Here is a 27,984-nt window from a genome sequence, read left to right as displayed (position 1 = left end):
TCAGGTAGTCATTTCAGGGATATGAGCCCCGCCTTGCTTACATATTTAAATGCTTTCCTGTGTAAGGATTTTTTTTTTTTCTTATCTGAGGCAAGAGCATGAGCAAAACTGAGGAATACTGCTTCTAAGGGAGAGAAGATTCTGTTCTGATTGATTTCTTGAAATTCACTTTGCCTACTCAGCGTACTTCTTCATGGGATACTTCCCACAGCTCATGAAGGAGATATCTGGAGAAAATAGCTAACAGTGTATACTCATTCATCTGTGTGCTTGAATGTCTAGGCTTGGTAAGGGCTGAGGTAGAGTGTGTATAAGTTGTCAAGCTCAAAACCACCTTGAACTCCTCCTGCAGTTCACCACATAGGAAATATGAACATGAGAAATTCTGCTGGGAGATGCTTCAGCAATTTGTAGGACAAATTCTGTTGCAGTATATATGATTAAATACTGCATCTGTTCAATATCTTTATCAATGACCTGCATGAGGGGATCGAATGTACCCTTAGTAAGTTTCTGGATGACACTAAGCTGGATGGAGGTGTCGATGTGCTGGAGGGTAGGGAGGGTCTTTAAAGGGATCTGAACAGGCTGGACTGCTGGGCTGAGACCAATTGCATGAGGTTTAACAAGGCCAAATGCCGGGTCCTGCACTTGGGGTAAAACAACCCTATGTGGTGCTACAGACTAGGGGAAGAGTGGCTAGAAAGCTGCCTGGAGGAGAAGGACCTGGGGGTGTTGATTGACAGCCGACTGAACATGAACCAGCAGTGTGCCCAGGTGGCCAAGAAGGCCAATGGCATCTTGGTTTGTATCAGAAACGGTGTGACCATCAGGTCCAGGGAGGTTATTCTGTGTTCAGTTCTGGGCCCTTCACCACAAGGAGGACGATGAGGCTCTAGAGAGTGTCCAGAGAAGAGCAATGAAGCTGGTGAAGGGCCTGGAGAACAAGTCTTAGAAGGAGCGACTGAGGGAATTGGGGTTGTTTAGTCTTGAGAAGAGGAGGCTGAGGGGAGACCTTATTGCTCTCTACAACTACCTGAAAGGAGGTTGTGGAGAGGAGGGTGCTGACCTCTTCTTCCAAGTGACAGGCGATAGAACAAGGGGGAATGGCCTCAAGCTCTGCCAGGGGAGGTTCAGACTGGGTATCAGGAAAAAAAATTTTCACAGAAAGGGTTATTGGGCACTGGCAGAGGCTGCCCAGGGAGGGGATTGAGTCCTCATCCCTGGAGGTATTTAAAAGACAGGTAGATGAGGTGCTCAGGGATGTGGCTTAGTGGTTAATAGGAATGGTTGGACTCAATGATCCAAGAGGTCTCTTCCAACCTGGTGATTCTATGATTCTATGATCTCATTCATATATGCCTAAGTTGCTGGTATTAAAGTTGTAGGGGCTACTTTTTCATTGCCTTCCTCCGATTTCTGAATATTTAACCATGATGCCCCAATGCTCTCTGAGGCCATCTGGACACAAATGCATTGACCTGTTCCTGTTTTGAAAAGCTAGAGTGTGACCCGTTAATGCAATGCAGCTGTAGCCAAACACTGACAAATTTTCCACAGTTTTCAGTGCTTGACTTTCATTTCAGGGACCTGCGTGTCTCTGCACAGATGTCTATGTGTGGTTTGCTCCAGATTTATTTCTCAAGCTTTTTCTTACAGTTCATGCATCCCTGGCTTTAGGAATTATTCCAGCTCCCTGCTGGAGTGTCCTTCGGTAGTGAAACTGCTGTGATCATGCTGTGGAAGAGTGGGGCTAGCATGAAAGGAGCTTTGAGGGGGATATGGGACTTCTCTTTACTTCAGATCTTAACTTTCTGCTGGCATGAGCTGACATAAGGAACGTGCATCTGTAGCATCAGATTCCTTATTTGTGTGCAGGGCTTCAGAGACAATGGTGGTGCATGATTAAAGGACATGTGGTGTTCCCACTCTGACCACTTCAGTCTTTTGTCTACTGAGTTAGAAATTTATTTGTATTCTGGCAGTACATGAAAATAGAGCCTTAACAAAGGGGTACCAGTTGTCCTTGATGGAGTAATAGTATTGATCCCAAGAAGATGGAAAAGCTTTTGTCTTCTTGTTGCAAAAGATTGTTACATTGACATAACAGAAACTGAAAAGTGAATGTAATAAAGGGGGGAATTTTCCTTTCATTTGAAGGGCAATACTGCAAATATATGTTTTACAGTTACTAGGCTGTAAAAGCAGATGGTAAAATTCTCTTGGCTTTTATAAAGTATTTACCTTTTTATGGCAGTTTTCCAGGACCACTGTCTTAGGCCTGTGAATCCGGCTACTATTTTCCTTGGAGACCGAAGGAACCTGATGTGTATGGAGTGTTTCCAGTTTTAGTGTTAATTTGTAAAAGGAAGCAAGAAAAGAAAAAAATAAAATCTGCCCTAGCAAGCTTCTGAGCAGTATGGAGAAAAGGAGAAAAGAGGGACAGAGCAAGGAGCAGATGACAAAAGCAGAGACCATGTTCTGTCCTTTCTTTCCATTTCCTTTCAATGGTGTTTTCCATTTAAACTTTTCATTGCAAAGAGAGTAATGAAATCATAAATGCAACGGCACTGACTGTGTTATAAAATGCTGGGGTTTGTTCTGTAAAGACATCTCAGAGGCCCAAGAGACAATCCTTGCTTTCCTTTTGAAAGAAAAATGAACTGCCAGTGCCGCAGCAAGGCTGGCTGCTGTGGCTGGGGGCCTGTGCAGCACATAGAAGCTTTGAATCTCTCAGAGAGGATGAATCAATAGTTTTCCAGTAAACTGGGCTCTTCAGACAAAGCAACATTTGGGCCCACTCAGAAAAATTAGCCTTCCAGAGGAAATGTACAGAAAGATGTTTCAAAGACAGCAGCGTAGAAATGAGTGTTTGGGAAGGAGGGAGATTTGAAAACTATTTAGAATGAAATTTCCCAGGGAACGGGATAAAGTGAACATTTTCTAGGTTAGAATACATGAGAGGAGTAGAAATAAACATTTTCTGGTCACTTTTAATGCCTCAATTACTGGAATGCTTTGAGGGTTACTTCATCACTTCAGGATGACAAGCATGGGCAGATGATGGGCTAAGGAAGGGTATTCTTACTTCTTCTGTCAGTGAAACTAAGTCAGGGGCTATAGCATTTACTACTGCTTCCTACATAATTTGCAGTACAGATGGGAAGATCCCTCCCCTGCTCAGAGGTAAAATTTAAATGTATTCACTGAATATTTCTGGTCTTTTTATAAGGCAGAATTTGAGGGATGCTGCAAACATGCTGCTTTATTTAAGTGGCAAATGTAAATCTGAAGGGTGTAGACAAGAAAAAGTAATGGGAGGAGTGACTTCCTTGTTATAGCTTCAATATTCGAGTTGTTATTACTGAAGAAACAAAAATGCTCCCATTGTCCTCTCTTGCTTGAATAAATCTATTTCTGCCTTGTACTTCTATTAAGTGCTGTACAAAAAAATCATAATTGCAGTATACTAAACTAATTCTTTTACACTGCATTGAGCTTAAAATAATGTTGAATCCGTATTTCCATTAGCTAGCAATGAAAAAACTATTAAGAATAACACTTAGCATACAATCAGTTCAATTCCTGCAAATGTTTCTAAAGAAGAATGGAACTACAGAGCTGTAAATAAATGGAAGTGATAGTCTGCACTGTGTTGTAATATCTGTCCTATGCAGAATTTCAATTCAAGGAAAAAAATATTCTTTCTTCTATTCATAAGATCAGAGCTACAAAAAAAGCTGCTGAGCTCTTCTTTCCCATATGCATTAGGGAAATTAAGAAAATAATTACTAAGTTTTGCCACTTTTGCATCTTCTCCATATCTCTGTCTGTAGGGAAGTTGTTTAGTTAGCTTGCTTTTAAAGAAGCAATCTATATACAGATGTGTTTTACCATTTCAGTTACAGTGTCACTAGGGCATTTTTCATATGGACATTAAATACAGAAACAATTCTCTCAAGTGTGCAGTGTCATAAACTCAAGAAACGGCCAACTTCTTCTAAAATGCTACACAAACTTATTCCGTGAGTGTGAAATATGAGGTCCTCAGGTTATACGGTAATGAGCATCATAGAAATAGATTCTTTATCACTTCCCAAGGGAGAGTTTTGGATTAAATAGAAGATAAACATGCCCACCAGAAACAAACTCTTTGTTACATGTGCTATATCTTTTGGATACAAGCTGATTACAGTATAATTGCTGATAAACTTCTTTCAATCCACAGCAAGATGTAACTGTTTTGACCAAGTAATTAATTTCTCTTGTTGCCCTTAGTTTAGGAGCTGTAATGACACAAAGATTTACTTCCTAGTGTATCAAAATGGGAGGACTGTAATAACTGGAGGCAGATACGATTTGTAACACTTTCCCTGGTAATGCGAGGAGAGTCTGCGGCATGGTTCTCCGTGGCGTTGTGTCAGGGATGTCTTCTGTTCAAAGGGTGCCCTCTGAAGTCCACATTGACTGTCAAGTCAGTTTTGATCTATGTTGGTATGTCAGAGGGCATAATTTAGCCTGAAGTGTCTTGAAATAAAACAATCTTGAAATATTTTTACATAGCAAAATTTTGCTGTGGGAGGAGACTTTGGCATCATGTTTTTTTCTATGCTCCTTTTCCATTGCTACTCTTAGTCATTGGAAGAGCCTGGTTTTTACTGCAGGCTTGAGCTGGTGTGACCAGTGAACAAGTGTGCCCAGTAACTTGCTTCCTTCACAGAAGTGGTGATACAGGTGCCAGCTTGGCTGTGGTCACTGCAACATGGCCAAGTCCCCATCCCATTCTGAATTTTATCACAGCTAAACCACAGCAATACTTGGGTCACTTTACCAGTCCTGTCTGAGCCGTGCAACTGATAAGTGCAGGCAAGGTCTATGGTAGCTTGGCAGCCTGTAGGTCTACAGCCCATGGCTTGTTTCAGTGTCTACAGCCTGGAAGCAAGAAGCAGTTTTTTTCCAGCTTCCACCTAAAAAATAATGTTTAAACCGTGACCTTCTGTGCCAAGCTTTGTTCCAGAGCCAATTTGTAAATGCTTTGTATGTCAGCTTTAGCTGGGAAGTCCCAGACACTCGCACCATCGTAACATTATCTTCCAAAAAGCCAGTGAAAGTACAGCTTTGATGTGTTTCTCTAGGTGCTCAGATGCCGTAGCATGTGAGGTATTATCATGAAAACCACATTATCAGGGCAATTCAGGGCCTTCAGGCATCTGATGTTGCCAATTGCCTTCACTTCTTTCTGGTATGTAATTTATCACTGGCGTGGCCTACCCTGCTAAAATGTGCCCTTTGTGGGCAGAGGCAAAGCTAATATACTTTCGATGTGTGTTTGAATTGCTTCAATAAATCATCGCTGTCACCATGAGCAGTTTTATCACTTACCAAAACAATATGTTGTCTTTGTGCTTTGTAGTACTGATACTATTCTGGACTTTTATTTGTGTAAATTCTAATGCATCATGACTTATTTATCAAATGAATTTAAGTAGCCCTGGTTTTTTTTTACTTTATCTTTTTTAAGATGGAAACTTTGCTTTGATCTGTAATGAGGACATTCACTGTTATGGGATGTATTTTATAGTTGTAATTATTATTTATTATTATTAATCAGCTGTAAGAATACTTGCAGTTTGTTTTCAATTTGTTAATTGTCAGTCTTTTAAGCAGTTCATACAGCTGGAGTAGCTTTGTTTTGTAGATAGTTTCTTTTCCTGCTCTGGGGTGTAGCAGGAACAGCAACTACACAGCCACCCAGGACCATGGAGTCTCTGCAGCAACTAAGACAACAGGGAGTTGCAGGACCTTCCCAGCCTCATAGAGTTTATTTGATTTCTGTACAGAATATAACCAATTGTGTGGATTTAGAAATAAAAAACTCAGATCGGGAACACGGTTGCAGACAAGCCTTCCTACCTGAGATCTGCAGGATGGCATAACAGGGGAGTCATAGAATCATAGTATGGTTTGGGTTGGAAGAATTCTTAAAGATCATCTAGTTCCAACCCTTCTGCCATGGGCAGGGACACCTCCCGCTAGATCAGGCCACCCAAAGCCAACCTGTCCTTGAGCACTTCCAGAGAGGGGGCATCTACAGCTTCCCTAGGCAATCTGTTCCAGTAGCTCACCACCACCCTCATCGTGAAGAATTTCTTCCTAATGTCTGGTCTAAATATGTCTAGTCACAAACAGTTAATTGTGCCTAAGGCATAATTAATTTCTTCATCTGGGAATCTTTCCCCTGAAGGATCATAGAAAGCAGCTGAGAACATGAGTGGCATAAGGACTGTCAGAACAGCAATGTGGAGCCCAGGCTTGGGCATGGGTTGGGGAGAAGGGAAGTTGTGTCTCAGCAGCCAGACCCACTCTCCTGGGGAAAGACCAACTGTGCTAACACCATCTGTCTGCTTTCTCTCTCCCTGTCCCAGGTGTGTTGGGTGGGACCACTTCCATCTGCCAGTTCAGCTGCCATGCCAGGCAGGTTTCTGGTACCTTCACTGCAAGCTTTAGATGGACACAAGCTTATCCATTGTATTTTTCTTCCCCTGCCACAGTGGCAGACTTTTTTATGAGCATGACCTGTAGCAGCTTCAGGACCTTGCTGTGACTTGGAAGCTCCTTGTAACTGGAAACTCTCTTGAGTTCTCCTTTCTCAGAAATGCTTTGATATTAAATATGCTGCTTCCAGAACAGCCAGTAAAATCTCGGTTTTATGGCCATGCCTAAAATACCAGTGAATATTTATGAACCAATTTGCCATGGCTTCTTCTATGATGGGGAAGAAAAGTGTTTTTCTGTTAATTGATGCAATAGCTCATTCCAGAATATGAGAACAAGGTCTATAAAGTAGTCAGTTTTTATAATTAGAAAATTATTTATTTGCAGCAGATATATGTGACTATTGTATTCATCTGGTTTTTAGTTTGAAGAAGTTATGCTAATTGTTTAAAACTGAACAGTGGCTCTACTATAAGGAAAATTTATAGTTAGATTGACTTCCATTTTGTGAAGAGTAATCTAAAGGTATGACTTACATTTGTCCTTCTCGGTTACAGAAGTTGGTGTTTATTCTCAAGGTTTGCACTCTAAATGAGCATTAGTTGCTAAAGAACATTCTGCAGATGTGTTTGCAGATCCTTTGATTTTCTCTTTTGAAAAATTTTAGCTACATAGACATTTTCAGCAGATTAGCTAGGCACATCAGCTACCACTTCAGAAACGCGTGCTGTAAATTTTACATGGGGAGACATTTCTGGAAGCTGCTTTGTCATTTGACTTTGAGCAGCCCCAGATGTGTATGAAAGCGGTGACCCATCCAGACCATATAAGCAAGAAACAAGTATTTTAGTCTAAGGTTGACTTGGATGGTGGTGCTACATTAAATTCAATCTATAGGAATGCATATATACCCCTTCCCACATGCATAGATCGTTTCATAGGATCAGAGGACCTAAGGATGGAGGATACTCCTGATTCTACGAAATAGCACTAAGATACCTGCTTTTCCCACAGAATACATCTCTCCCACCCCTGCTAAGCCTCAGGAGCTGGCATTTGCCTTTTAGCAAGCTTTGCAAAGCTTCCAGCTTAATTTAAAAATGCCCATTTGTATTGGTTTGCTGGCAAATCTCTGATTTGCAGAGACTTGTAGTTAACACGTGCTCTGGCAAATGGCTTACTGTGCCCTCTTCCTCACCTTCCTGCCAATATTGGCAGACTTTGAGCTCTCAGAATTTGGCCCTAAAATTGCAAGTGCTGACAGAAAAAAAACATCTTTTTTGGATCAAAATAGGGTTCTTCATCCAATTGAAAATTTTGCAAAGTTCTGTATGCAGCTCTTTGCAAATTAAGTGCTCAAAGGTCTCTTTATAGTGTATATTATATTGGAGATTAGTTTTTTTATTAGCTTTATCAATTAATTATATAGAACTTCTTAGCACTACTGGATTATAACTTTTTCAATTAATTATAAATATATATTTTATATATATTCTCAGCACTACTGGATTTTCATGAGGAGGTCACCTCTTAAAACCTTATTTTACAGATGAGAAAACTAACAGGCAGAAAGGAGAAGTAATGCACTCAAGGTATGCTATGTCCCAGGGGAGCAAAAAGCTATCAATATTTATGATATATGCAAGGAAAAAGTTCTGCTGCTGACTCTCAAATCTACCTTGACCGCACACCAGGCTGATCTTTAGTATTTACGCTGAGCTGAAGACTTCATATGTTTTTGGTCTTTATTGTGCATTTTCCATAGCTCTGAATGTTAAGCTAACATTGATGATGAGTTTGGGCTTTGCAAATACCTCTGGCCATGAAGGCTGTAAACACAGTTTTGCTGGGGTTGCAAGCTATTAAAAGTGCTCTGTGGCAGCTCTGCCCCAGTAATTTCTGAGAGCAGACATCACCCTGGAGAGACCTATGGCAGACATAGCACGAATATTCAAGAGACTTTCCTATATTTAAATTTTAGTTTGTGCTATGCTTTGGTATTTTGCTAATGAAAGTAAATTTTGCATCATTTGCAGTTGTACAGTTGCAGATACCTTGAGGGGAAATAAGGGTATCAGAGCTGGTCCTATGGGTTTGGTAGGACAAGTCCACATAAAACACTCTTGCCTGACAGGTCAGTCTTCTCAGGCTGTTGCACTGGTTGGGTTAACCAAAATATCCTTTTGCAGTGATAACACTGGATCAACTATAGTGGGAGTTTTCCAGCTGACTGACATACTCTGCAGTGAAAACTGGAGATCAGTGAGGGCAAAGAGATCTATTCCATGTAGCTGAATTTGGACAATGCTCTGGCTGAGCATTTTGACATCTGTTGACCACAGGCCTGCTTCTGGGCTTGTTTGAGCCCACAGAAAAGCTGCTGCTAGTGCAGGAAGGGCAGGGACTGCCAGAGTGACATCTGCCTATGCCCCAGGCACCACTGCCAGCTTGGCAGAGAGACTCAGGAATCAATGTAGAAACCAAGGAGTCTCTTATGAAGCCACCTCCATCCTCTCTATCCCTTTTCTCTTTTTCCTGTTCTCTTTGGGCCAAGATTTCTCGGTGCAGCTGTGCAGAAAAGCTTGCTGCTTGCTGCTGACAGTGTCATATCTATTCATCTCTTCTGTGAATACACACGGAACTTGCGTCTCCAGGTGTTAATACTCTTGATTTGTTTTCAAAAGTACCACTAAACCTTTTTTTAGAAAAGGTAAAGGTAGAAGTTTACATCCACTATGCTTTCTTCTTTTGTTTAAAAAAAAAAGTTCATCTTATTCTGCCCACTTAATGCAAAAGCTGAAAATATATTTGTCTGTGATATGTAGATAGGCATACTTCGCAGTTTTAACTGCCTGACTTATCAAAAGAGTTTATAAAACTGCATGAATTAGTTATTTTGCAGTTGCAATTAAAAGAAAAAAAAATCTCAAATTCCTTTGAAATGACATAGCTCTCCCTTCACCCTCCAAGCAACCCAAAAGATGAAACAAAAGTTTAAAATTGCCTATGGACAACTGAAGTGTTTCATTTCATTTAAAAGATTTTTAAATTGTAGTCCTAGAAATTGGTAGTGTTCTTTTCAGAATGTCAAAAGGCAATGCTTTTTCAGACATTTTTGGCTTTTACTCACGTATTCCCTCCCTTGTAGACTGAATAATTTGGCCTTTGGGCACGGATGGAGCTAACTAGGCACTGGAATGACTACTCTGTAGATGATGTTTTTCACCTTCTTTCAAGAAAAAGGATTTAGTTGGAAGATACATCCCAGTTTTAGTGCAGTAATTTGAAGGATTGCTTTTGTACCTATGGCAGAATTGCAATTGGTGCTTGCATTTCTGCAGTCATATAGAATGGATTAGATGCCTAGAACAGAGATCAGTACAAAGAACATATAGGTATTCTACTGGTCTTTTACCTTGTACTTCAAGGGGTAATGAGAATGGAGGGTCTTAATGATAGTGATTGGTTTAGTAGGAGAAAAGGCCTAACCCAGTTTCCTTAACAGCTTTTTTTAATTAAGAAAAACAAAAGAAATAAACTAGGGTCAATTAGCAAACTAGAAGGGTTTATTTGCAAGATAAACGTGACTGGAAGCACTCTGTGCCTGTTCCACAGAAGTGACATAAGTTAGACTCATCCTTGGCTGCAGTTTTGTTTGTTATTTGACAGTTTCTCTTGCTACATAGCCACTGTTTAGTCTAATTGTACTTTCATATATGTATGTATATGTGTATCAGGCTATGTGTAAATGCAGACTTAGTCCTATCTTGCCCCATTTTCCAGCTTGTGGATTAAGCAGTGGCTGTGCGAAAGCAGTGTTGGGAAATTATTTGATTTCATATGTTGTAAAAGTGAATTTTATTGGAATGAAGTCTCTTTTTTTCTTAAGGTTGATTGCTACCTGCCTGATCAGGTTTCTCAGAAGTCTTTTAAAGAATGCCAAGAATAAATGTGAATAAATGTGTCAATATCTCTCTCGTTAGGGATCCCTTCCTTCAAGGGGCTGGATTCCCTGGCCTCAGTCCAGAAGTGTACTCAAGTCTGTAAACCATTGCTCGGAAATCAAGAAATTGGTTTTTATGCTTAAAAGTTAAGCAAACGCTTTAAGGCTCTGCTGTCTAGGGGCCAGAGTAATCACTGTGTTGCAGGTGAGTGCTCCTAAAATGGTGTAAAGTGGGTTTAAGTTGATAGTAAACCCCAATAGTGTTTGGATTACGTTCTGCTTGGGTGCACTTGGAAAAGATGAGATTTTTGCAGTTGGACCCATATGGCCAGACATATGCTCTGTCAAAGTCCTGTTGGCTTTAGTATCATCCTTGTGTCTGTTTGCACCTAGCTGGGAGACGTATCCCATAACTTGCTGTGCCCTTATGTTATAAGTAAATAAACAAGTAGAAGTCCTTTTGCTCAGTGATTTGATACATTAACCTATAGATGTGCACAAAGACGGGGGAAGAAGAGTGTCGTCAGGCAGTGGCCGTGCCTTTATTGCTGATGGTATTTACAGTTGGTGTCTCATTTATGAAAACTTTCTTTGAGTCTGAGCTGCAAAACAAAGCCCAGCTTGAGAGGATGAAACGCATAGGTCGTTTGTGGGAATTTGTGCTGCTAGTAGTGATTTACCTCATTGTGCTGTCAGTAAAATGCAACACAGTAGGGTAAACTGTGCATCACCAGCGCAGTGCAGCCTTCCTCCCATACGTAGGATGTAGGCAGGAGCCTGTACCTGAAGGTGCCTGGAAGCAAACAGTGTGGCAGAAACAGTGAGAGCACATGGATCATCATCTCTGTGACGGTGCTGGGGAGCAGCAGCCTGCCCGAGCACTCTCTGCTTAAGGTGGGGCTCTAAGGACTGGCGCTCTCTGAGGCAATGCACAGAGATTTTGGTATATCTCCCAGAAAGGTTTCTAGGACTTCTGCTGTTTTTCTTGGGGCAAGTTATTTCTCCGGAGTGCTTATTCTTCCCTCTTTGACTCTCTTGTCTGTTCAAGAATGTGCCGTCTTCTGTGCAGGGACTGCAGCTATGCCTTGAAGTTTGCGCAGTAACTGGCATAGTGGAGATTCACACTGGACTTGTGCGTGTAGATGTTTCAGAAATACCAAGAGCTAAGTTATAGATCCATAGGTGGGGGATTAACAGCTTGTTTGCTCAGACCTGCTGTTATTTATCTGGAGGCAATCCATAAAATCAAACTAGTGTAATGTAGAGATGAACCTGCTGAAATTCAGTGAATCTGCGGGTTCACAGCTTGCATGGAAAATCTGACCCTACTGATTTTGTATTTGTTCTTTCTTGGGATCACACTTACTTTGCTTGGATAGCTAGCTGTCCCATTACACACAATTCTTAAAGATTTGCTGACAAAAATAGTGGATATTGCAAATAATTCTTATACTATGGCTAGGAACTGTCTTATAGAACAGAACATGAATGCAGACACAATTACTTATAGGGAGTTTTACACAAGGTACTATTCATCTAATGAGGAACGTTGACTTGACCATATGTGCTTCCAGCCTGTTCTTTGTGCAAAAGCTTAAACCAGCTCTTGCTTTTCTTTGTATTCAGCACGGAGCAGTTGTATGCAGTCAATTTGTGCAGCCCAGCTGATGATCAATACCTTGTACATTTATTATCTTCCTATCTATTGAGCCCTGTCACTCATGTCTGCAGGTACTTTTGGCTGGAAATAACAGCTGTACATCTGCTGTCCTTGGAAAGGCCAGGCTTGTTATACTCAATAGGGAAAATGATGGTATTGCTACCTGACTCAGGTGAAGAAATCATTCCGATGCAGTCACAAAGAAAAATCTCTCTAGTGGAGTACCTTGAGTTGACGTTACTTGATGTGTTTCATTATTTAGACAAACTCTCCTGGGCAGCCCTGTTCTGGACTGCCACATCACACAATCTGGAGCTGTCATATGCCCTGCATCCCTCCCTTAAAGTGGTTAGGTTAGACCTCAGTGGTTGCAACAAACGGATTACTTTCTTAGCTCAACGGTTCTCATGTTTCTTCCTACTGATGCAGATACATATGTGTGTATGTGTATCCATACCAAGAGTTAAGTAGGGTGCCAATTTTTTTTAACAAGGGTTTGAATTTATACCAAGTATTAGTTTGTACCAGCTACAGTACTGATATTCCTGCCATGAACTACAGTAAGTTACCATTTTGCATGAAAAATATTCCCATGTGAAAATGAATACAGTAACAAAGGTTACATTTTGCAATTCTGCAGCAGTAGAGTTTTCTGGGTAGAGAGGTGAGAAAAGAGCAGTTTGCTCTTGCAGTCTTCAGCCAAAGCTATTGTTTTGGGCTTTTTTTTTTCTGGAAATAATAGTAATGCAATATTTAATCATATGTTTCATTTCTTCACAGTTCACTGTAAACCTTAGCTTTAAAGAAAATTTGTGTTTTATGCAAGAATGCAATGGCACTTTGAATTCAGCAGAATTCTGAACATAATGTTATGTAGTCATTCTAAATGATGAGCCTCTATAATGTTTTGCTGACAAGGGCATCTGTCTAGATGCCACTTTTCAGTGTGAGGCAAGATCTACAGCATGTCATATGCTAAAGGAATCTTACTGTCAACACTAATGAGTTTTTTACATTGTTGTTTTAGTTGTATATTAGCTATTCAAAAATCCTATAAAGAGGAATTGCAATAGACTACAGCAGAATAACAGTCAATGGCCATAGTAAGGACTATAAGTAGATTTGCATCTGGTTTTGGCCTTTAAGCAGTAAACTTCTCTTCAGAGCAACCCATGAATTCTCCAGAATGCTCTATTGGCCCATGCATGGGTCTGTGTTAGCATCAGTTGGACTGATGGGCAGAGGCTGAGAGCAGAAGGATATTTATTCTTTTTCCTAGCACTATTCGAGACCTCCCTGGTGTCACAAGAACTGCACACCAACTTGCACACCATACTTTCAGTGACTCAGCTCTCTGGGGAGGAGGAGTCTTCACTCTTCCCAGATTAAGGTTTTCCAGGTCCTGCAGTACCCTCCCTGCAGGCACCTCAGTTGGCTTTGGGCATCTACACTGCTCCGGTGTAAATCCTCGCCCAATGTGCTGGCCAAAGGTAAGCACCTTCCAAAGCCCATCTCCCCAGAGTTATTGGGCTTGTTCACGTGACTCCATGGATTAACTTAGTTCAAAAGCTTAAAATACTTTCCTCCTCTCTCTATATATCACCCGTGTCATTTGCTGGCTGACTGACTTTTTTTTTTAGGGGGGTTCTCCAATAAAATGCAGAAGCTTCAGATTACCAAAACAGCTGCACATGCTTTGTCTGTGATAATGCACTTAAGTCAGTCTCCAGGGTCTGGGTAAGTGCCAAGATCCTGGATCAGCTGCTTTACCGGAATTGTGCTGCTGTAATGGAGCCCTGCATTATTGTGTTGCAATTATTTTAGCTTGCAGCTGGCTGTTCCCTCTATATTTTTATTGAAGTGAGATAAAAGGATTTTGTCTTAATAAAAGAATTTTCTTTTCTGAATCTTACAGAAGCTTTGAGTTACGTACTCTGTCAGTAAGAGGTGCTCCTCTGTTTATCTTCAGATTTATTTTCTAGAAGAGCAAATAATTTTTGTCATAGTTTTTTGAAGAACAGGAACAGTGCTAAACAGTATCAGAACTGAAAAGGGAATAAAATAAGTGATTAAAGTGTCATATAATAATGTGGGTTTAGGTTCTCAGCAAGAACAGGTTTATTTTCAGCATCAAGCCGCTTACTAGAAGCAAGTTGTTCTTAAAGCTGTGCCTGTATTTGGAAAACCTTTGTGTAGAGATGGAAAAGAACAGATCCAGATTTTACACAGAAGAAAAACATTTCCCCAACCTTGAATCTCCTATATTTGTATCCATTCAAGCTCTTTTTGATGCCTATTTATATACATTTCTTGTCAAATAACAGCTCTCTCAGGTTCTCCAATTGATAGTGAAAAATAAACCAAATGCAATCATTTATCTTTGAACTGTACAACTGTGCCCTTCTTCATGTTCATGTTAATAATGCCAGGTCTCCCAGGAGCACTCTCATGCAATTTTATCACATACTCTTTTTGTTTGACCTTACCTGCTGTTCCCCTGGAACGTAAGGGCGGGGGGGGAGAAAGCCAAAATGCCAGCCTGCCTTAATTAAAATTTTAGTCTCAGAAGATGTTACAGTGTGTGATTTCATTAGGTGTATAATGAAAGTATTTAATCATACCTCTTACTTGTCTGGGTCTTTTTACTTGGTAGTGAGGTCACTGAGTTTTAAAGTAACTCTTTTAAGCTGCAGAAAAGTAACTGAGGGGTGGATATGCATCTTCAAGTGATTCATCAGTTCATTGTACCCATGATTTTGCATGTTTGCCCCAAAGGTAGTTGTTTGGATGATGAAGCAGATGACTGTAAATAACAGTTCAGTGTTCTTCATGAAAAAAATCTTTCCCCCACCAGACAACGAGCATGCATCTAAATGTCTTTTTAAAAGATAACGTTCTTCCTCATCTCCAGTGGTTGGAAGGTGGCATCATAGAGGAAGAGTAAAAGAAAATGTAATGGATGTTTCTTTGATGCTAATGTGCAGGATGCTGTAAATCTCACATGTGATATGCAGTGTTACTTTAATAATTTCTCAGAAGCATAATCTAAACGACCATAACAGATGAGGCCACTTGTTTTATGCAGTGACTATGCTTGAGGAAAAGTGTGTGCAAAGCACTCTCTTAGCTTGTGTAAAGATGTACCTTATTCTGGTTTATATATGACAAGCAGAGTTAAAAAATAGATTTGTGAGGTCCTGCACATCTTCTGAGCTGAGAAGATTTGCATTGCTAAGGGAGTTGTGTTCCCCTAATTTTTTTTCTCATCTTGTTAGCAGCCAAGAAGTGCCCCCAGTTGGCAGCGTTGTCTCAAGTAGCACATGAAACCATTCACGCTACGGATACTCTGTGCTCTGGCTTTCTTCCAGCCCCCTGGGTTGCAAGACAAATAAAACCAAGATTTCATGTAGCTTTTTGAGGTAGAATAAATGAAGAGGACAAGGAGGGGCAGTTCAGCTAGGTAAGACAGAACCTGCTCTAGCAGTTGGACAGAACTAGCCAGATGTGGGATATCAGAGCTGTCATCCACAAAAAAATTTCTTGTGTAGCAGAGCATTTACATCCGCAGTTTTTACTAAATCATCAAAAAGGTCACTCTGAAATAATATAAAATTGCAGCAAATTTCCAGATTTTATTTCTTATTCATCTGAAGCTGGATGAAGATATTTTTGCACTATTGATTTTATGGGATTTGTAGCTGTGTAAACCAGAGAGAAAGAGTGATGGGGAAGACAGACAAGCTGTCTTCTAAACAGTATTTTTCTTCTTTCTCTTGTGATAATAAATCTTGCTGGCTCATATCTCTGATGCATATACATCTTGCTGAGTTCCCTAATGCAGCTGAATACAGCTTTTTGCGCATCTGCCAACAAATGCGGCTGTCGATCTGTTATGAGGTTCGGGAAGCATGAATGTGCTCTTAGAAAAGCTACAGCCAATTTAGGGATGAGTGAGCAGTGATTCTGGCAGCAATTATGTGTCGAGACTCTAAGTTCAAAATCCTGCAATTTTGTAACCCCAGCTCTGCAGAGATTTATTTGAGTCACTGTCACTGTAATCAGTTTACGAATATATTTACCATGTTATGTGTTTTCAGTGGACGTAACTAGAGTGCCATTAGCTAAAAATTGTTTTGATCTCACGAAACTTGAAAGAATCGATGTAATTAGTTTTAAATTTTGCACACAAAACTAGCATAATACTCTGTGCTCTCCGCTGCAAGCTGTAGTTGGATGTGCTTTTACCCAAAATGAAAGAAGCCATACTGTCAGTCACCTGTGTGAAATGTCTTCTTTTGGTTTCGAGGGTCTGAGCCTGCAGAGTGCTGTGGGGAAAGGAGTCTGTGTGCTGCTGTGGGCTTTGGCACGTGTGCTGTTTTATGTGTTATAAGTCACCTCAGACATCCAAGTTATCTGTTGCTTCTTAAGACTCCTTTATTTCAGGCATAGGTATTCTTGTTTTTTTCCTTTGTATGTGTATGAAAATTGAGTAAAATAATTGCATAATCTTGTGTTTTTATGGGAAAGGGATGAGTTTTTAGCCTTAAGCTATCACACATTTGTCCTTGTAGCTCACAGGGTATCCAATTCACACCCATAAATTATCTGTGATGTCTTCAAATGGAACAGAAAGCCTGAATACCTTACTAGGTCAAGATATTTTTGTGTGGATTGCAGAGAGAAAGCAGACACAGTAGGAGTGGATTGATCAACTGCAGCAGATTTGGGTTGCAGCATGCATTGGATTTTAGATCCAATCTTAAACTACAGAATTGTTTATGAATTGTTTTGGATTCCAACTGCACAAGATGCAGTTTAAATCTTCTGACACACACAGAAAACTACACACCAGCAGGGAGACATTGATTAGTGTGCCTTCTGTGGGAGTCTTCCTTCTGTGGGGGTGAGGCTAAAATCACAGACTCATAGAATGTTCTGGGTTGGAAGAGACCTTAAAGATCATCTGATTCCAACCCATGGGAAGGGACACCTCCACTGGGTCAGGTTGCTCAAAGCCTCATACAACCTGACCTTGAACACCTCCAGCTGATCAAAGTCAGCTTAAATTTATAGCTTAATTTTATGTTTTCCGTGAGGCTTTTAGTCCATCATTTGCAGTTAAACTGGCTGGGAAATGACCAACTGCATAATAAAAAATACCCCTCCAGTTTCCTCAGCAGCCACTCAAATCAAATGCATAATGCCTGAACATGAGAAGCCACTCTGAGCACAGTGCCTTGGAGCAGCACTCCTCTAGAGCGAGATGTGTATGGGGAGATTTTGTAGCTGGTAATCATGATGTTTATGTAGGATGTGAAACATCTGGTTGCAATTCATTACTTGAATAGCTCATGCAAGGTAAGGAGCATCGGCAGAAGGGACTGATGGACTGCTGTGGCAGGGAGGGCTTTGTTCTGGCTGTTAGAAACCCCTTGCCTCAAATTCCTGCTCTCGGTTGTACTGGGAAAGTTGTACTTGAACCTCCCACAGCTTGGCCAACTGTCTTAAACGCAAGGTTCCCCAACCTGGCTTCCTTTTCTCATATTTTAGAGATAACGTTTAGGGTCTCTTTGAGAATCACAAGGTTCTTTGTGTCAAGACACTGTGTTTGATATTGCTGAACAGCTTGCTTTGGTTTTATTTCCTTCCTTCCTTCCAGTTTTACAAGTATTTTGGGGTGGACCTTCTCAGAGCTTTTGGCAAATAAGTGAGTTGCCAAAAACTACCAAACTCAATGATATGTGCATGACTAAACTGGAGTTTTACAATGCCATTTTTTCTTCTCCGATTATACATTTTCAGGGGTGTGTTAAGTTTCTTCTATTAAGATCATGGAATAAAAGCTACATCCAGCCACTTTAATACTTTACCCAAGGTTTATTTTAAAGAGTAAGGAAAACATAGCCTAGCAGAACTGTAGGGATAGATACCAATCATATTCTTCAGACTAAAAAAAACTGCTGAGCGCTACTCCAGGCAGGGAAAGTAAACTAAAGCAGGCCAGAAATAGCCCTTAAAATATCCACCATATGCAGGTGAACTCTCTGCTTGTGTAGTGAATTGAGTGGCATTGCCAGTATGTGATCAAAGGGAGGAGAGACTGGGAAGAGGATCCTGTCTCCCATGCAACAGGTTAATTCTTTTGCTAGGTAGACAGAAAAAGTGTTAAAACCTAACTGGCTAACATTTTCATAAGTATTTCAGGCCTGGAACATGTAGTTTGATGGTCTAAATAATACTGGACACAGAACACACTCTAATCATATCTTTATTCCCAGAACTTCTTATTAAACTGATGAATATCTTCTAGCAAGCTGTCGATCCTCATTTTAGAGGTTTCGGGTGACAGCAAATGTGCTTCCTGTCTGGGTAAATTGCTCCCTTGTTAATTATAGTGTCTGTTGAAACTTTGAATTTTATTTCTAATCTGAACAGTTCTGTGTTTATCTTCCAAGTATGTAATTTTATTATACCATTTTCTGTTCTGTTCAAGAACTATCTACTAGCAGATATCTCTTCATCTTTTGAATAAATTGAGCAGAGTGAGCTTATTAGGTCTCCTGCACTCTCTGACTTCAGATCATTTCTGTAGCACTCTTCTCAGCCCTTATCAGTTTTGGGCATCATCTTGCAAATGTAAGCCCTCACGGCAAGCACAGCAGTTGGGACTGGATGCAGAATCTGCTTTACGCTGTTTTCAGTACATCACAGGGTATTGCCCTGTGTCAGCATCCAGAGGCGGTGCTTAGTTCCTTTGGCTTTTCTATGGGAGCTCAAATTCAATCTCTTTCCAGTGGTCGTGGTGGTAGTTGTGACAGAGGCTGAGATGGTCCATAAGTGGTGGACTAGGAGGGGAGATGTAGGGGCACCAGAAAGGCACTGGGGTAGTTGCCGAATGGTCAGGAGTGTGAGCAAATCTGTGCACCGTTGCACTCAGCCTAGTTAGCCCTGCTGAGGTTTCCCTTGCCTAAGCTGCTGCAGAGTGTTGCCAAAGTACCTGCATTTGGGGTTTGCTTTGTGGCAGCAGCTCAGCTTCTCCCAGCACCAAAGTGAGTGAAATGGGAAGGCAGGTGGTGAGCTCTCAAATCACATCACATAAAAATACAGGGTGAATTTATGCATTTGCATTGAATGGGCTGAGATGCAAGGACTCTGTCTAAGTGATATGAGTACAGTAAGAGTACAAAAAGATCTGCAGTTCAGGGGCTCATGCCAGACCGCTGCACTCATCAGCCGAAATGCTGATTACTCTTTATCCAGAGTGCTAATACACATATTACAAAGCTGTCTTGCTAATGTATGCTTCAAATCTAAAATGAGCAATGAAACAGTCCCTCCAAACATGCATGTACCTTCGTGAAGGATGTATGCTGAGGCCTGCAGAGCACCAAACATGCTTTAATTACTGCTCTGGGTGACATTACTTGGCAGAGATAGAAGACCAATGTGTTTTGTCTTTTGAGCTTTATAGCCTTATTAAGAAATTAAAACATTTGTGGGTCTTTCATGCTGTCTTTGTTCTCCCCCAGGATGTTTGACTTAGCTGACTGTTAGCATGGTGATGCAGGCTCTAAAGGTTCAGAGAATTGCCTTGATGGTGTGATGGCCTCTTCCATTTTGACTGCAGTCCAAGGCTCATTTTTCCTCTGAGGCATTTCATTGAAATTCTGTGCACGATTTGTTCCTCTGGTTGTTTAACAATGTCTCTCATGTTTGCCCTGATTTTAAAAATCCTCCTTTGTAGCAGAGATAACATAGAGCAGGATGATATAATTGCAGTAAAGAGGCCCTGGAGCTTGCAGTAATAGGATGGTTCATCTCATGTGTACTGCCATTAGAAAATAACCCACGTATGTATGTTCCCAGGGGACAGTAAAGAGGCTTTTAAAGATTACACTTCTTGTAGTATGAAAGCTAATGAGCAAAAGAGCAAGTATGAAGAAAACCATAGCTGCAGAAAGCATGGTGCCACTTTCTGGTCTCACATATTTATTGACAACTGTGTAGCTCCAAAACATCCATCTCTGCTCAGCAATGCACAGCTTTTTGTACACTGCAGTCAGCTCCCAAGACTTTCGAGAACACTATTATTTTTATTTAATTGAAAAATAAATAGCATGTCAAAAGCATGGCAGAGTTGAGTTGAAGATTGAAACTGGTATGTGTCTACAAAACAGATAATTTGGAGGGTAATAACAGTCTCTGATAGTCTGTGCCCACGGGAAAAAAAAGAAAAGAAAGATTTGTTGGAATAATATAATTTCATGAGCATGGCTGAAAAAATGATGTACTAAGGCTATCAGTTATGCAGGGTTTCAGTTCTTCCATCTCTGTTCTTTTCCTGGCCAGTGCACAAAAATACATAAAGACATCAACACACAGTAAACACTGAAGGATCCATTTCAAATCTTATGTGGCATGCAGAGTTGGAGATGCAGAATATGGGCTGCAGAGGTAGGAAGTTCAGAGCAGCTGGTGCCTGATATTACCAACTTATTATTCAAATGGATTGCCAGTTTCTTCCTCTTGCATTTGTGCTGAAACAGAAGTTGTCTAGCAGAACAGACTTGGGCTTCTTTAGTTTTTTTTTCACATCATTTTCCTCTCACTTTATAGAGCTTGTTGTAGATAAATTAATTCACCCTTTAATACTCTGTACCCACTCTGCATCTTTGGAGTATATTTTTTGTACCTTGTCAGGTTTTTATGTTCAATGGAATGGATGAACTTGCTGCTTTCTTTGTATTTTTGGCATAGTAAAGGGTCAGACTTTGCTATCAGGTAAAGCTGCTTCACTTGAGTTGCAGAGCTTTGAAAAGAATGCTGGATTTTTACCAAATGCTGTACTCGGGTTCTGTGGCAAGGTCTGACATCCATAACTTCATTGTATTCCAAAGATCACAAAAAAGATGTCCATGACTATTACTAAGTGAGGAAAAGATGACAGCCAGCATCTTTGCAAGGGTACAATTAGAGCAGTAATCTCCCTTTTGCCACCCATAAGTCAAAGGAGCAAATGGTCAAGAGACCACAGTGCCTTCTTCTGGGGCAAAGAAGTGATTAAATTTTCCTTAATGGGAAAGAATCACATAATCATTAGGTTGGAAAAGACCTCCAGGATCATCTAGTCCAACCATTCCTATCAACCACTAAACCATTCACCTGAGCATCTCATCCACCCGTCTTTTAAATACCTCCAGGGATGAGGACTCAACCCCCTTCCTGGGCAGCCTCTGCCATTGCCCAGTGACCGTTTCTGTGAATTTTTTTTTCTGATGTCCAGCCTGAACCTCCCCTGGTGCAGCTTGAGGCCATTCCCCCTTGTCCTGTCCCCTGTCACTTGGGAGAAGAGGCCAGCTCCCTCCTCTCTACAACCTCCTTTCAGGTAGTTGTAGAGAGCAATAAAGTCTCCTCTCAGCCTTCTCTTCTCAAGGCTAAACAACCCCAGTTCCCTCAGCCGCTCCTCATAAGACTTGTTCTCAAGCCCCTTCACCAGCTTCGTTGTTCTTCAGGAGACAAAGTGATAGATTCTTACATTATATATGCTCCCATTTAATCACATTGGAAATGCGATAAAGTACATGCGAAGTATTTTTCTGCTTTTATTGAGGCCCCTCTGTGTGGTCAGAGGATAGTAAAGGACTCACAAAGGGATTAAGAAAGAGGTCTTCTCCTGACTCTCAGGGATGTAAGGAGGACTCTGTGTGTTGGGACAGGGGTGAGGGGTGTGCATGCCCTAAGAGCAGGAGAAATTGCCGAAGTCCTTCAAGAGTAATGAGACTGTTAAAATAATAATCCATAGCCTAGTGCACCTCAGCTCTTCCCCTATACCCTTTTTGCATTCCTGCGCCCCGAAACATGGCATGGTTGTGTCACAAGCAGTGTTAGCAAATAAGAGGAGATTTTAAGGGTAGAGTGCATGTTATTGTAATATCCCCATGAGATGATGACTACATGTTCACTGTAAGGGTAGAAATTTAGTCATTTCCATTTCAGTTTGGTAGTCATTTCTGTATTGGGCAATAAATCTGTCCTCTTTGGGGAATATGGAACATGGAGCTGAGGTGAAGAGACAGCTGTATGTTCAAACATACAGCAGAGTATCAGCAATGCTCTGACTAAAGTAACAGTAATGCAATTATATTTACTAGTGATAGCAAAAGGACGTCTCTCTGCTTGACTCCAGTGGTGTCTGTCTGTCTCTGCAGAGCACTGCCTTGTGCTCATGGTCCAGCTCTATGAGCCCAGATCAGATGTTTGATTGCATTCCCCAACTTAGCATCACTTGATCCCTGGTCCACCATCAATCTATCATTCATTACAACACCTGGGACTTACTTTGACAACTGCAAGTGGCAGAAGATTAATTATCTGTTGCTGCCTCCACTGTCAGTTGTCTTACCTCTGCTTAAGCTTTCAGTCTTGCAAATACCAGAATAGTAGTGCTAAATTTTTATTTCTGTCCTCTCTCTCCTTTCCCCCTCCCCATAATTGGTGTAAGAGAGAAGAGGACTTGCAATTTTATTACTGCTGTATAAGCCTTCTGTAAATTCTGTTACAGCACTTCTGATGTTAGTAATCTTTGTGACTAAAAAATATGCCGATGCTCTGTTTGTGCATAGGGAAAAAAGCAAATTTGAACGTGTAATAATCTGGTGCATTTGGGAGATGTTTAATGCTATATCCCAGCCAAGTTAATCACTCATGGATTTAATATTTTTTTATTATTATTTTGCTCAGTTGACTGGAGACATTAATCTCATATCTGTGGAAAGGCATCTTTAATGCCAAAAAATGGATCAGAGATACCCAACGTTTCTCTTGCATCAGAAAAGATTTTGAAGGAGAGCTATCAGTTGATAATAGATGGGCAGAAACAGAGACATTCGTTACTTTATTTTTCTTATATAATGAAGAAATACCCAGGTGATCATTTCGAATTCGTGAAGTATATTGAACCGTGCATTGTATTCATGAATATAAATTGAGCAAACGTGACACACATTTTTCATATAAAAATACCACAGCGTTGCTCCTTATGACAATTCTTCTTTGCCTGATACATGCTTGTTCTGAGAACATCACCACAGAGTTAATAGTGCACTGCATAACTACATGTTAAAAAATATGAGTGCTAAAGGACACAGAATGTCTTAAGGAGAAATTATTCATAGATTTATAATGACTGCGGCTGGCTGCATTTTTCAAGGACAGGATCTTGCTGCATCTTACTTCCCTTTCCCACTTTTTCCTCAAAATCCTTCATCTCTAAATAGCAGCATTGCCCAGCCAGCCTACTTCTATCCGACAAGGCTCATTCTCAGGCTGGATCACGTTGCTGCCAAGCAGCGCACTGCTTGCACTTCAGTTCCTATACTGCACTTCTGCCTCGTTAGCAGCTTTGCCCTACAGATCATCCAGACTTTGCCCACTTCTCAATTAATCCTAGAGGAGTTGTCCCAGCAGAAAACCTGCACTGTTGTGGTGAGCCAGTCACAGGCTGAAACAGTAGCATCAACTTCATATTCATGTGCAGTCACTTGCCTGTCAGCAGTGTTTCCACTGAGCAATGGGGAAGACCAGACGCCCCCTAATTTATGATTTTCCTTTTCTGCATGAAACTAGTAGGGTGGAATAAGACCCTTGATATGTTCTAATCATATAAAACCCCTTGCAAGTAGGAGCTAGTATGTGTACAGATGTTTTGCTGATTAAATAAACCCTTCTCTGTTTATATCATGCTAGGGAGCTGCATTGCAAGTAAGGTAAGAGGGTAACATAAAAAACGTGACCTGAAAGAAAAATACCAGATTAGACTGTGTTGGCCAAATACTGGTGTCCTTGAAGCCCGTGGGAGTTTTGCCTCCGAGAAAGCCAACAGAAGCTGGTAATACCTTGTGTCTGTTCAGATCTTAACAAATCCTGCACTGCAGTCAGGCATCCTGCAAGGTGGTCTCTGCTGCATGGTTGTAGAGCATGAAGAAAGCGTGCTCCCCTCTCATGTTAGCTTGCCAGGGCTGTCAACTCACAGAGTTTGTTTATTCCTCTTCAATTTTCACTTCTAGTGATGCTTCTCAAGAAACAGAGCAACTTTTTGACAAATATGGGGAGAAGTGACGGGAATAATTTGCTGTTCCTTAAAAGAGTTTTAATTTTGCACCTACAATCGACAGGGTACTTGAAGACAGCTTTCTTCTTCCAGGTTACCAGCCTGTTCTGCCGAACCAGCAGCAGGGGTTCCAGGGTCTCATGGGAATGCAGCAGCCACCCCAAAGCCAGAACCTGATGAATAATCAACAGGGAAATCAGGTGCAAGGCATGATGGTGCAGTATCCAGCCATGTCGTCTTATCAGGTACTTGGAAGCCATAAAGATGGACTGATTTTCTCAGAGAGTGCTTAATTGAATTGTTTTCCTATCACAAAATGGTCTTTATTACTTCACTAGGATATTGTGTGGCAGGAGGCTTCCTAAAAATTGTGCTTCTAAGTCAAATTGCTGTCTTTGCTTCCTGTTTACACATTCTTAGTACTCCCAATTTTCATTCTGAATTGGGAATACTTTGAATAAACTATTTATTACAGCCTGCAGTGTGGGTAAAATGTCACAAAGGATGAAGGAATTACACTTTTTTCTGTGAAGAAGATGAATTAAAAAATAAAAGATGGAACATTTTTCGTTTTTTTGACAATGCAACGTTGTTTCCTGTAATGTAGTTAAGGACTTTGCCTGATTCAGTTAAAAATTACTCATCTGTGGAGACTCCTGCCAAGAATCTCCCCATATCTTCTATAACAAGCTATAGCCAGATAGATTTTTGTTTATTAGGTTTTGGGAAGAGGGAAGTGGCTCAATTTTTTTAGCAAGTCCCTGAGACGTATTCCCTCAACTTTATACCTGGATTCTGTGAGATATACCAAGAGCGTGTGAGAGCCTGTGTGGCTTGTGTTTGTTTCCTGCTTGTCCCTCTAGAAAGTAAAGAAACTAAATGACATTTAATTCATTTTAATAGATTGTACTGATCATCTTTTCCCTCAGCTTCTCTGATAACATTACAGTAACTCAGATGGAAATAGGGGAATTGCTTGTGGGTAGAGTTTTCCCCTTGAGTTTTCTTCAGAATTAAAAAGTGTTTAAAAGGTTAGTTTTCAGGTGAAAGGTTCAGACCTTTTAGATGGCCTAGATATACTAGGGTTGAGTTTTCTGTTTTCACTGATCCCAGAAATTAGTATTCATCTAGATCATGACAGAGCCACTTACTTGAACTGTGAGCAGAGGGATCTCTCTTTAATGTTTTTCCTACAACAAAGAAAATCCTCAGGGATGAGAACAGTTCTGAGGAGCAGAAAATGATCCATTTTGGCAGAACATGTTGTATACTGAAATTCAGCGAGGTGGAAGATAGGGATACTGAGGCCCTGCTTTAATTTGTTTAGTAATTACCACTTTTTTTCCTACATTTTTCCATATTCCTATCTAGGTGCCAATGACCCAGGGTTCTCAAGGATTGCCGCAACAATCATATCAACAACCAATCATGCTACCTAATCAATCAGGTCAAGGAACACTTACAGCCACTGGAATGCCTGTCTACTGTAATGTCATACCTCCTGCCCCACAGAACAACCTACGACTGATTGCCCCACACTGCCCCTCCAATAACGTTCCAGTTATTTCTGCCAGCTGCAGAACAAACTGTGCGAGCATTAACAATGCAGGGTGGCAGGTCAAGTACTGACACTGTGGCTTAGCGTGGATATATGAGGATAGCAGTGCTTTATTTGACAAATAACTCATGGCCTTCAAATGAAGAAGAACACAACAGGATAATCAGTTGAGGATATAAGTACTGACTATGCTCAAGTGATTTGCTGCTGGAAAAATCTGTAAAAAAAATAAGAATAAAATAAATTTTGAAAAAAAAATGTTTGCTGGTTAATGGTGCATATTTTTGTCATGTCTGCTAGGTATGCCTTTATAGCTTAGCTAGTGACATGAATTCATTGAGGTAAGATTTTTTCCTACCACTGAACACCACTGTGTAGATTGTAATATCCCCAATTCGGATTAGTTTTGTACTTTGTGTGGAGTTTGTGAAGCTAAAAGTATTTAAAAATATAATAAAATCACATTGTACCAAAGCTGTAATGGAAATGAAAAACATGAAAACAAAAAAAAAAAAAAAAAAAAAAAGAATTACTGAATGGAAGGAATAATTTATATACACTATAGAGTTTTTTTATGGATATATACTGTATTGTAGTGCTTAATCACAATAAAGCTATTTGACCTTATGGAGAAAGGTCATGTTTCTACCACCTGCTTGGTCTCCTCTCTGTTTCTGAATGTGTGAACTTCCCTGTGGTTCTGCATTGTCTAGTTTCAAATGAAGCTAATGGGGATATGATGTTTAATGGGCTTATGGGTGTTTGATGAGAAGGCAGCATACCTGTGTCTTACCATGCAGTACTATAGCAGCTAAGACCACTTAGAAATTGTAGCCTAGACACCCAGAAAATGTTCAATGAATGGTGTACCATATGATCCTGAACTACATTTGTGCTCCTCCAGTCGCTGTGACCAGTAATGTCACAAATGCCATTCACCTCTTCTAATAAGCTTCTACTAAGTCATACCTCTTCAAGAGGCCATGCAATGGTTGTATATAAGAAGCCATAGCTGTCCCTTGATGTGCCATCAACTGGCTGGAAGATCAGTTGCTACTGAGGTAGCAACCACAGTACCCAAAAATCCTTCTTCTACATAGAGGTACTCCCCGTTATTAGTACTCCAGCTATAAAGTCATTTGCAACAAAAAGATGACAACCCAAGAATCTGGTCTGTCACGTTCAGCTTTACGAATAATACATTTGGGGAGGTGGGTCTTAAAACATGCAACACGGGAACACAGTGGTTTCCAGAAATACTCACAAAAGTTTGGTTTTTTTAAAAAAAAAATTCCTGTAGCAGTTATCTTTATTATGTCCATGTTCACTCAAGTTCCCAGCTTGTTCTGATAAATCAGTCTTCATTCATAAATGGTGCACGCAGTTCTTCATTCTGCTTCAATGATGACAACATTTGAGTCACTCTTTTTTCACTTAAGCTGCATTTTTGATCAGTTTTGAACACCTGGAGTTAGAGTTGAGCACTCCAGAATTAAGCATACATATCACGGAAAAGCCTGAGATCCTTCTGTGCGTGAAATCTGTGTGTCATAGTACCAATAAGTACACCCAAGATGACAGCAGCACATAAGGCCCATGAACACTGTTAATCTGAATGTAAATCAGCTTTTATTTTACCTTTAAGATGGGCAGACTTTCCATTACACACTTCAGTTGTGGAAGCGGGAACTGGAAGGGCTACAATCCATATTTAAAACAAACATTTTTCTTTTCTTTACAATGAACAGGTATCATTCAGAGTTCAGTCTTTTTTTTACATTTATGTCTTAAAGTGTGGAATCCAATCCTGTGGGATCGTAAGAAAGCCATACACTGAATTTTACATAGTATAATCACGATTCATTTGCTGAGAGACAGTCAAGAACATGAGCAGGTAAGTAAACACAATTCACTCTTCAATTAGAGGTGAAATGCCTTGGGAGAGCCTAGTGATTGATTTTCTTTTTTCTTTTTTTTTCCTTTTTTTAGGGAAAAAAATCAAGATGCTGCATTTCAGTTTTGTCTGTGACCCTGAGCTCTCATTTCAAATGTATGGTTTATTTCCTTTTAATGTTTATAAAGCATGGAGGTTTCCCTCCTAGCATTACTCTAATCACTCATAATTGGGTTTGCTGCTGCTGAATGACTGACAGCTGAATCAATGGGTGTCCATCTCTGTCAAGGCTCCACAGTCCAGCAGAAGGAACCTGCAGGTGACC

At 40.5% G+C, this 27,984-nt stretch overlaps 1 protein-coding gene across 24 annotated transcripts in view; it reads left to right on the top strand.

The window, feature by feature from the left end:
* The window catches only part of ARPP21 (cAMP regulated phosphoprotein 21), a 199,114-nt gene extending 172,742 nt beyond the window's left edge, over positions 1–26,372 (top strand). For 15 of the 24 annotated variants that reach the window (XM_054059274.1, XM_054059276.1, XM_054059269.1 and 12 more), the window contains 2 exons: positions 24,301–24,452; positions 25,579–26,371. In XM_054059274.1, coding sequence (XP_053915249.1) covers positions 24,301–24,452; positions 25,579–25,836 — 410 coding nt within the window. In that variant the 3' untranslated portion in view covers positions 25,837–26,371. Of the gene's footprint in view, positions 1–24,300; positions 24,453–25,578 lie in introns of all 24 variants that reach the window. The other 9 variants (XM_054059288.1, XM_054059286.1, XM_054059291.1 and 6 more) reach the window with 2 other exon arrangements.
* The last annotated feature ends 1,612 nt before the right edge of the window (positions 26,373–27,984 follow it).

The sequence above is a fragment of the Cuculus canorus genome, chromosome 2 (assembly GCF_017976375.1).
Source record: "Cuculus canorus isolate bCucCan1 chromosome 2, bCucCan1.pri, whole genome shotgun sequence".
In the NCBI taxonomy this organism is placed as follows: domain Eukaryota; kingdom Metazoa; phylum Chordata; class Aves; order Cuculiformes; family Cuculidae; genus Cuculus; species Cuculus canorus.
This window is presented reverse-complemented; position numbering and strand designations above follow the sequence as displayed.